The 11141-nt window shown below is 43.7% G+C and overlaps 1 protein-coding gene across 2 annotated transcripts; it reads left to right on the forward strand.

Annotated features, from left to right (window-relative positions):
- The first annotated feature begins 222 nt into the window (after positions 1-222).
- Positions 223-10745, forward strand: si:ch211-149e23.4. 2 transcript variants are annotated; one of them, XM_035622296.2, is made up of 14 exons: positions 223-369; positions 2338-2667; positions 2777-3085; positions 4869-5150; positions 5229-5385; positions 6262-6431; positions 6523-6804; positions 6928-7230; positions 7327-7611; positions 7741-7903; positions 8509-8669; positions 8843-8918; positions 10128-10155; positions 10322-10745. In XM_035622296.2, the coding sequence occupies exons 1-14, from the start codon at positions 252-254 to the stop codon at positions 10469-10471; spliced, it is 2814 nt and encodes a 937-aa protein (XP_035478189.2). In that variant the 5' UTR covers positions 223-251; the 3' UTR covers positions 10472-10745. The 2 variants fall into 2 exon arrangements, with proteins under 2 accessions (XP_035478189.2, XP_035478190.2); XM_035622297.2 differs by lacking the exon at positions 10128-10155.
- Positions 10746-11141: the final 396 nt, after the last annotated feature.

Consider the following 11141-nt stretch of genomic DNA (forward strand, 5'->3'; position numbering starts at 1 on the left):
GTGTGTGTGTGTGTGTGTGTGTGTGTGTGTGTGTGTGTGTGTGTGTGTGTGTGTGTGTGTGTGTGTGTGTGTGTGTGTGTGTGTGTGTGTGTGTGTGTGTGTGTGTGTGTGTGTGTGTGTGTGTGTGTGTGTGTGTGTGTGTGTGCGCACACTTTTAGTATGTGGGTGTATGGGTGGCAGTAAACATGCACATCAGTGTCAGCTGTAGAGGGTGTGTACCTACAACCACAGAACACACACACACACTTTAAATGCCTTTATGTCTCTCATACACTCAGTCTATTTCACTCAATGACACCACCATGGCATGCTCGGGGCTGTTGATTTTGGGATTTGTCCTAAATGTTGCTCACTGCTTGGAAATGCTGGGTGAGTCTGCAGGGTTACAATCCATCTGTGACCATCAGCTGTTTATGAGTTCATTTAACTGGCCCTTAAGGTCTTATTTTACATGTGGCATTCACACTAAACAAAGCTGCCATAGTTTTCCTAAGTGATTAGTCCAATTATAAATGTACACAGGCAATAAAGCCACATGCTGGAGGCCACTTGAAAAATAAATGTCTACAATTTATTACTGATTGTATGATTGTTTTGTTACTCTGGCAGTCAGTTCATTATTATTGATCAGCAGTGTCACCTAAAAGCTCATTAGTTCTTTTATCGCCTTTTAAAGTTAATATACAAGTGTCGTTAAGTTTTTTATTTTCTTGGTGTCAAGGGAAATCCCACAGCAGGATAACCTTCATTTAGATGATCCAACTGTTCAGTCTTTCTGCAGAGTCACTGAGACTTCCAGCTGGAGATGAAAGTTCAAGTCAAAAGTCTTATTTGTTTACCACATCCCCAGTGTGCAAAGGAAAGAGTTTCTGTTTCTGTGCTCGGTGCCATGTTTGGTGAAAAAGAGAGGAGTCGGGGGCTCAGGAAATATGATGCAGTGCATTTTTTCTTTTTCCCCTCAGTTATCACTTTGCTTGTATCCTTAAGGTGTGCCTTTTCCATGCTTGGCTGACATTTATTTTGGCAATAACCTGCAAGGGCAAATGAAGTATGAACCCAGTAGGCATAATTGATAGAATATATTTATTTCTCTCCCTCTGTGTCCTTTAAGGTTTTGGAGACTCTCCATGTTGTTTCCATCTGCTGTTCTGTACAGTAAAACTAACAGCGTTTCAGCCTAAACAGTGTTTGATGCACACAGTTTATTTCAGACTGCAGCAGCTGGCTGTACGTTCGGTGGTTATCCGCGACGCAGTGCCGCAGCAAGCTGTTGCCATTTTACTCATCGTGCATCTAAAGCTGAATAGAAGGTCTTGGCTTCTGGCGACTGATAGAGCAAACTGTGTCCTGAAGTGCACTTTGATGAAGTCAGCAGAGGTAGCAGAGTGAAGGCTTATTGGTATGCACCGGAGTCTACGCACTGTCCCTTCTGCAAGTGCTAAAGCCCGTCAGCTTCTATTAGAGCTCCCTTTCTTTGGGACCTTCTCCAATCATGGCTGATTTCTCAATGGTGTGGAGAGAAGAGGTCACTGGAGTCTGGATACGGATCAGGGTGTAACTTTTGGACTGTTCTGTTAAATATAGCTTCACAAAGGGGACCAGGCAGGTTTTTCATAAAGTGTCAGTGTGCGCACAAAGTGCAGTTCCTGTCCTTAGCCTTTAGAGGCTTTCATTTATTATTTTGAAATGCAGCTCCATATTTTTTTAATCAAAAATCATTAAATTCCAAATGCCATTTCACTATATCATTTATCTATTGTCATTTCAATTTCAAATTTCCTATTTCAAATTATTTTTTTCTTTTTAACATTTATGACCTGACAAGCCTGGGTGCCAAATGCTTGCAAACTACATTTGAGCAAATTTTATTATGTTAGCACGGCAACACACCAAACTCACATAGTGATAATACTAAATATTTCCTCCTAAACATCAGCATTGTCGTTGTGACCGTGTTAGCATGCTGACATTAGCGTTTAGCTTCCAGCACTGCTTGCTTGGCTTCAGACTCTTAGTCGAGTTTGTATTGATTAGTCATTGGCACATTCTAATCATGATAAAATGACTGACAACCTCATGACCACTGACCTCTTGACCTGCCTCATCCATCACCGTTACATTTAACACGTAGAAGACAATGGGACGTGTAAAAAGCCCTTTCATAGGCACAACAATGGACATCTATCAGCCGGCTGTCTGTCCAGTCAGGAGCAAGAACAATCACATTTTCTCCCCTCAACACATTACTGCTTTGCTTGTGTTTGCAAATTTCAAAACTGTTCAGGTGAACTTATTGCCTCCCGTTGTTACTGAACGCTGTGTTGCTCTGCGCCTCAGGTCCGGCTGAAGAGCCAAGGATTGAGATCACACACAACATCATTGCAGTCCTGGGAGAGGTGGTGTATCTGAACTGTAGATATCTGGGCGAGAGTGAGATCCAGAGCAGCAGGTGGATTCGCCAGATTAACTCTAAAGTCAAATCCAAAGGACTGGCCGGATTTTTAAATGGTCGGGCCTTTAAACGGCATGACTTCTCAGAGCCAGCCTCGCTCACCAACCTCACAGTTCAGCTGAGGGTGTCCAGTGTGGACATCGAGGGACAATACATTTGTGAGTTTGAATCAGAGGAGGGCGTTTTTTCTGAGAACGCATTTGTCACTGTAGTAGGTAAGTCAAGCCCATAATTTGTCTTTGATTTATTCACCACCAAATGAAGAAATCACCCTGATGAGGTCAAGATGAACATTTCTCACATGACTACTTGATCCATTCACAGCTCGACCTGATGTGCAGATCCTCGTGAATGTGGGCATCATAAATGGCACTCAGTACCAGTCGGTGTCATGCTCTGCCGTCGGTGGCAGGCCCTCACCTCAGATCAGCTGGTCCGTTAACGGCCTTGCTGCCTCAGATTACCCCTTCACTGTGAGTGTGAGCAACACAGCTCACTCAAACGGCACATTCACCCAGAGCAGCGTCCTCCGCTTCCCCACCCACCTGCAGGACGAGGACAGCGTGACCTGCAATGTTCAACACCCGACCCTCCCAAACCCCAAACTCACCACAGTGAGGGTGGAAACGTATGGTACGCTTGCACTTGACAGCAGTTTGCGTCTTTATTGTTATGTTCATGCATCTGTGTTGCAAGAAGGTGATATACAGTATTGTGTTGCATCACCAGTCAGAGTTTTGTAATCGTGTGTAATGACTTAGCAAGAGCTCAGAGGGAACAATAACTGTCTCCTGCTGATTTTTCATGCAGGCCATTGCTTCTCACTCTGCTCTACAAACACAGTGAAGGACCATAAATCACAAAGCACAGTGTAATGTAGTCATTTGGGAATACAGGTCACTGGTGTTAAACATATGGAACACCATAATGCAGCAACAACCTTGTAACTAATTAATCACATTGTATCATATCAGAGTACTTCATGCAATTTGGATTGCTCCAAATTCTTTTGACCAAAAATAAAACTATTCACGCAGGCCTGTTGAGTGGTATTGTATCAAATTTACGAAGTGAACAGTTAATGCAGATTGAATGGGGAAGTGCAGTATTTAGCACATCAATTTACATGTTTATTCATTCTGCACAGTTCGTCCACAGATGATACTTTAATGATTTTGCACCTGCATCTTGAACTCTAACCAGACTCGTGTAAAACGAAAGTATACTTGCATGGTTTGGTTTCGTTGTCACCTCAATATTAAAGACGATATTGTAGTTTTCATAACACACCGTTTGTCTATATCCTTGTTAGTTAGTTTGCAGGATTACGCCAAAACTTCTATGAAACTGGAGTGGTTGGTGCATGACCCAAGGAAGAACCCATTCAATTTTGGAGTTGATCCTGATAAACGGACAGATCCAGGATTTTTTTTTCACTTTCTTTAACATGACGAGATAGGGTGATAGCCTTGGAGACGGTGTGCACTCTCAGAGCACCCTGCTAGTTTATATGGAATTGTAAGTAAGTTCTAAAATGCCCCCTACTTGCAAAAGAATAGTGGCTCTCAGTAGTGTTCTTTTACTGCCACTGTGCTTTCAACAGTGGACTTCAGTTCAGTACAAGTAAAGCTTTTGGATTGTTTTTAGTGTTGTTCTTCATTAATTCATTTACTCGTTAACTTGTCTTTCTCGTCTTTTGAAAAACTGTTTTCTCCATGCTTAATGCAATTTTGAAAGGCCTTTATATCCACCCACACTTCAGGCAGTGCAAAGCATCCAAATCCCTGCCGTGTATGTTCATACAGCAGAATGATCACAATCTCATTAGCATAAGCCAGGCCAGCCAGCTCATTTGTCCATGATGCATTCACAGTACACTACATAACTGCAGCTTAGGTAGTTCTCTTACTGCTGCGGTTGAATCCACACACAACTTTGGGTTTTAACAGATGGAATATTTAAGGCCAACGTGTTTCAATCTTACAAATCCTTCCCCAACACTCGAGCTATTACGAGCTGTTAGTTCAATTCTCTTTCTCATTAGGGACAGTTGACTACTGCATGACACTGCAGCTTTTATGTATTTGATAATAGATTGCGATCTCAGCTGATTGCCTGTATTAAAGCTTGTGGTTCGCTCCACTTTGGTTGGACAACAGCTGGGCCAGACATCTGCTCTCAGCTGCAGCCCGGCCAACAGATGGGACAGGTGATAAGCCTAAGTCAGCACTCTCCAAAACCCAAGCAGAAGCCCCTTATGGTCTGTGTTTAGCTAACATTCAGCTCATCCGGCCCGAGCTTCCTATTTAACCAAAACACCCCGAGCCTTCTCTTGCAATCTGACTTTTTAATTTCTGGAAAAAACATTAGACGATGCGAAGGAAAAACTCTTCTCGCATTTCTTCCTGCTTTGCAGTGAGGCCAAATGTGACCATTACGGCAGAGATGGTACAAAAAGGAGGAAATGATTTCTGGGTGGTCTCGTGCATTTCATCTGGAGGGAGACCTGACACTGACATCTCGTTGGCTTTGAGCACCGATGAAGAGCTGCAGAGAGAAAACAGCACCGACCCGGACACGCAAAGACGCTCAGTCTTCCTCCCCGCAGTAGAGTACGAGGGCCGAAACTTCACCTGTGTGTTTGACCACCCCAAATTTACACACATCGAGTCACGAGCCATAACACTGCCGTCCTTCTGTGAGTACTTTTTAGTGTTGGAAAAACTCTGCTGAGGCTCATGAGGTAGACAGAAATCACAGATGTTCTTTTTTACAGATCTGTCTAGAGTTCAGCTGTTGGGCTCGAGACCGAGAATCAACACTGAGGGCTTCCAACCCACTGAAATGTTAGAGCTGCAGGAAGGACAGAGGGGAATCGTCGTCGGCCTAGAGGTCGTAGGGAATGTGCCACGTTACAATGTCACCTGCAAAAAGTAAGAGCTGTGTGGTGTGAAAGTAGAACTCCACCGATTTCACGTCGTTTTCATTAGCAGAGTCTGTTGCTTCATAGGAGCTTTCTTAGACATGAAAAGTATTCTGATGATGTCATGATGGTTATCTAAGATTTTATCTATTCATTCGTGTATTTATTCATTGAGATTTAATTTCATATGGGAAGGAAGGTAATGATGGACCCATGTGTATGGCTTGAAAGCAAACTTGACAAGATAGCAGCTGCCAACAAATTTCTTGCTAAAAAACGCTATAAATAGCTACTACACAGGTAACAATTGTAGATTCTACAAATATTATGTTGTTTGATATTTTACTGCAGAGTTAGAAGTGTAAGGGGTTGAAAATACTGTGATTTATACCACTCATTATAGCAGCATATCTATTATTAGTCTGATATAACAGAGCTTTCAGAAAAGTTTGACTTACCCGGTCATATTTACAGCTTGGATGTTGCGATGTGAATTCTTAGGAACTGTTAATTACAGTAACTGATAGGACCAAGTGGACATGAATGAGGCATAAGAAAAGGTGCTAAGCAGTTGCATGATGGGAATTGTTGGATCCAGCATTTTTGGGACTGAAAGTAAGGCCTCAGCTGCTCTGACAATGATCATTATTTTGAAGTGCAACATTAAATCTCAAATCCTTTTTCAGAAACAAGCCTCAATAATATATTTTCTCATGTATGTGAAGACTGAAACAACCTACATATCCTCTGGAGGATGTGGTCACACATTTGGTGGCACCAAACCACAAGTGATAGACGGGAGGAACCAGATTTAGCCACGTTTCCTGATCGAAATAATCCTTTATTTAAGATTTTACATTTTTACCTGAACTGTGCTTCTGTCCAGAGATGACGGGCCCTTGCCTGCAGGTTTGGAGCTGGTTGGCAGAAGCCTCACAGTTCAGGGTCCTGTGGAGCATCAGCACAGTGGCCTGTATGAATGTGTCTTCTCCCATCACCATCTTAAAGCAATGCTGCAGTTCAACATCACAGTTCAGCCCCGTGTATTTCAGCCTGGTAGGTGAAACTGCGAGCATTTCTTACGTCATGAATTTTCTGCATTATGTGTCATGTTAACGTGGAACTTTCTCCCCACACCTCTCCTCAGTTCCCCCCACAGTACGAGTTGATTTGTGGACTAAAGGTGGACTCAGGGTGATCGAGTGCTCAGCAGCTGATGCTGTTCCTGCGGCCAACGTATCCTGGCTTCTACCAAAGGGTGTGTCGGGAGAGTCTTGGTTCAATTTCACTTCTCATAATGGAAGCCACTCTGTCACAGGAGTTTTTCTCCTCCCTGCTTGCTCGCCTTGGGAGCTCACTGCAGTGTGTGTGATAAATCACCCAGCGTTTGAGGAGCCAGAGAACAGAAGCATTACGCTCCCTCCTTGCGGTATGTTCAACAAATCAAGCGATGGATGATTCCATCTGAGTAGTGGACATGTTTGGCCATGTCAACTCACCATAGATTTTACAGCCTCACTTCCTGTAGTTTCACTTCTCTTTTCTCGCGCAGCTCGCCCTAACATCAACATGAACTCCAGCACAGAGTGGAAAGACGGTGAAAAGTTCACAAAGGTGGACTGCTCTGCAGACAGTGTTGCCCCAGCAGCAGCTATAAGTTGGCATGTTGGACACAGTGACAACAGCATCATCGGGGACCTGTCAGAGCCTGAAGTCCAGGCCGACGGTTCGGTCACAGCCCGTAGCTCTGTTCACTTTTTGACGTCTTTGTACGCTGGTCAGAATTTGACCTGCATGGTGAAGCATCCAAGCTCGGAGGCATCACAGAAAAGGACAATACACGTTCCTGTTCCGAGTACGTCACCTTTTTCTTTGAAATATTTCTGTCTATGACACACACAAGCTCACAGAGCAGCTCGTCTCTTTCCTGTCAACTCTTATTTTCTTTCAGAAGCCCCACTGCTGAGAGTGTCTGTGGCGAGACAGCAGGACTCTCACCTCTGGCTGGCGGTGTGTGACTGCAGAGGGGACGCTGTCGGGACAAACCTCGCCTGGGTTCTTCCTGAAAATGCCAAAGGCCAAACATCCCTGCATTCAGAGTATGAAGGACGCGTCCTGAAAGCCAGGCTGACGTATCAGTTTCCTTTGGCCCTTCATGAGGGGCAGGACCTGACCTGTGTGTACCGGTTTAAACATGGGATCACAGAGAAGAGGAGCGTTCATGTCCCCAGATACTGTGAGTTTAACAGGATTAATGAAGTTACTTGCATACAAGCACACTTCATTTATTCAAAATGTAGACATTCACATAAATGCATTAAAGATATGAGGTTCGGTATTAAAGGTTGAACTGACATTTCTGCAGATATCTCCGCTGTGAGAGTCCTGAACCATACGACTCCTCTGCGAAGCCGCTACGGTGGTGAACCCGTCATGCACAGACTAGCGCTCCAGGAAAATCATCACAACCAGAAAATACTGCTCCGAGTCATAGGCAACGTGCCACAGTATGACCTCAACTGTCAGAGGTGGCGTATCATTATGATCATCATGAGGATGCACCTGTGAAAACAGTGTACAGCACAAAATGCAATTTTCCCACCATTTATGGAAGCCAATACCCTCAAGAGCTCAGAATTTTCAGCCTGAAATATATCAAGTGGATTTTTTTTTACAGCATTAATGTCGTATGGCAGTTACTGTAGAAAAGAAGATCAGTACCTCCTCTCTAATACTGCTGCTACATGCAACAGCCAGGAGATGGTTAGCTTTGCTTGGTTTAGTATAAAAGACTGGGGAAAGGGGGAGAACAACCTAGCCTGGCTCTGCCAAAAGAAAACAAAACGCACCTTTAAAAGAACCTTTAAAATGCTCACAAACATGTTAAATCATACTTGTTGGGTGTTTCTTTTTTTTTTCGACAAAAATGTGTGTAAAAATGCCTTTTATGGCATTTGGTTTTATGGGAGTTTATGTGCAGGGACTATTTCTTGGCCGGGTGCAGTAAATGCACAGTCAAGAGTGTGATATCTTTTCTGCACCTGTCTTGGCAGTAAAGCAAATAAGCATATTTCCCAAAATGTCAAACTATTCCTTAAAGGTCAGAATAATATAAGAGCTACTTGTGTTTCAGGAGTGATGGCTCATCCGTCTACATGGAAGGGCTCGCAATGGTCTTAGAGTCAGAGCTCACGGAGTGGGACGGAGACCTGTACACCTGCCGTGCCTCCTTCTATCACCACATGGCCGCAGTGAAGATCCAAGTGGAGGTCATGTGCAAGGACAAACAGTTTGGTAAATGTTCGCCATGTTGTTTCCCAGCGATGTTCAGCGAACAGGCCGACATGTAAACTTGAGAGTTTCTGATCATACTAACAGAACAAGTGATGTGATCAGTTTCAAAAAGAAGTTATCTGAGACATTTTCCTTATATACGTGGCTTTAAGTGTGCTCTGCATCTGTTGCAGTCTTGGTCGTCATTAGCTGCGTTTCTTCCGCCTTGGCCATCCTCTTCATCTTCGTCGTCCCTCTCTGGGTTTGCTGGTGAGTTAATCCCCCCCCCCCCCCCCCCACAGGTGACAGGCTGCAGCTCGGCAGGTAATGTGTTGTTGGGCAAATGAGGGCAATCCTGTCGGAGCTGTACTATACGAGACAAACAGGATGTGTGGATCGTTAACCCAACTCACCAAAACCCAAGATATCGTGCAGTTATTCATAAACAGGAAGCAGTGTGGCTGAAGCAGACAGATGCCGCCGCAGCCCGGCTCGCAGACAGGTAGAAATTGTTCCCTCTGTCAGTGTGAACAACAGATTTATGTTCCAGCTTCCTGCTTGGCTTTGAGCAGTGTTACCTCTGCAGTTGACTGCTGTTACTTGGCCCACCATCATCAATGCCGCATTGCCAAAACAAAGGCAAAAGGTTCAAAAAGTCCACATTAGTGTAATGAAACTCTAGATGCAGTTCATCAGCAAAAAAAGACTCCACAAATCCATTTCATAATCTTATTGCTCCTGGAAAAAATCAGTGAGTCACACGTCTTTTACAACTGATGTGGGATATCTGTCACAATCCTCAAGCTGTTTATGGTTTCTGCCGGGAGAGTTTTCCATATTCCATAATTTTCCACACACGTGCCAAAATCTTAACTCTCCTCAAGACGGTTTTGTCAGGATCAGATCAGGCCCATGAACGAAGCAGTGCAGCACAACAGCGGTTCAGGGGGTACTTCAATAGGCCTGCCTCTGCGGTCAGAACATTTGGTCAAGGTGCCATTGGGTGACGGAGCCCCTGTCCCATTATCCCTTGCTCCAGTGGGAGGGTCCTGTCAGGCTAATTTTGGAAGGTCAGTCGCACAGTGTGCAACAAGCATACACAAGAAAACACGATTCCCCAGGAAAGAAGCTATTTTGGAACAAAGGAACCCCCCCTTCCCATCCCGTCCAGTGCCGGGTACACTTCTCGAAAGCGGCGGGTCTTCACTGAGATGACCTCAACAGGGTCATAATGGAGGAAGTTAGCTGCTGCTTCTGACATCAGAGATCAATGAGGAGGACACAGGTCCCCAATGGTCTCCATCAATATTCCTGTCACATAATGCATCATCACCTGCAGCACGTCTGATAGAATTTGGTGTGACAGACGAAGCCAAAGCGCCCTCTAGTGGTCATGTTTATCCCTACAAGTTCCTCAAAAAGTCAATAATTCAAAACAGGAACATTCAGACTGTTTAACTTTTTTGTGCTTGTTTACAGCGCAAGAAACAGCAAGACAAAATATAAGGTACATTAAAATCTAAATAACATGCTAGTTTATAATTTTACTTCAGACAATCGTCACTAGAGGTCCTTGACGTCTCCGGTTATGCTCAGTTATGCCGATCACGAACCAAAATTAACAACTCTCTTCTGCCCTTCTCTCTTGCCGATGCACACTCTCTAAAATTCAGGAGCAGGAGTCTCTCTCGGCGTTGACGACTCTGATGCAGGAGCCCGGCTCGCCTGAGGTGAAGAAGCCAGTGATGATGGAAAAGGACAGTAAGGAATATGATCAGCTGATCAGTTACGCTATAGTCATTGATGTGAAGAGTACGGTGTGAGGATGAATGTGGCTTGCAGGGCTTTGTAAACGGCATTCAGCTTTGCATTGTGCACAAACGAAAACTGCAGCACTGTTTGAGTATTTTATTATTTGACTGTATCATTTAAAGTTGAAGGATCTATTGTTTATGTACTGAAACATCAGATTTTAGTTTGATGAGTTTTTATGCATTACTTTTGCACTTTTTCGTGTTACTTGAATTTTTTACTCTTTTTTTAAAATGCACATTGTATTCTCAGGTATTGTCAATTAAATCATTGAGATAGAATTTATTTTTCCACTTTGCTCGTTTGTTGAATTTACAACCATATGAGTGAACCACAACGAACACATTCCCAGATACAGTAGGAATGACTGACACACTTCCAACACACCATCTGATCTTGTGTTTTATCTTTGTGAGGACTTCTGCTGTGGTGAGAATCATTCAATGAATAAAAGAAGTGATACAGGATATGATCCAGATGTCGGCAGACCGGACCCACCTCCCTTATTGGGTCGCAGTGTTGTTACGCCCTCTTGTGGCAGATGATTATGCACCCAACTGAGTGAATGAGGTTTTAGTCAGCAGCCAGTTTTCATCTCTGAAATTCTCTGCCTTTGAAGTTTCTTTAATTAAATATTTCTTTAAAAAAAAAAAAAATAATAATGGTATCAAAGCAATAGTG

This window comes from Scophthalmus maximus, chromosome 11, assembly GCF_022379125.1.
Source record: "Scophthalmus maximus strain ysfricsl-2021 chromosome 11, ASM2237912v1, whole genome shotgun sequence".
In the NCBI taxonomy this organism is placed as follows: Eukaryota; Metazoa; Chordata; class Actinopteri; order Pleuronectiformes; family Scophthalmidae; genus Scophthalmus; species Scophthalmus maximus.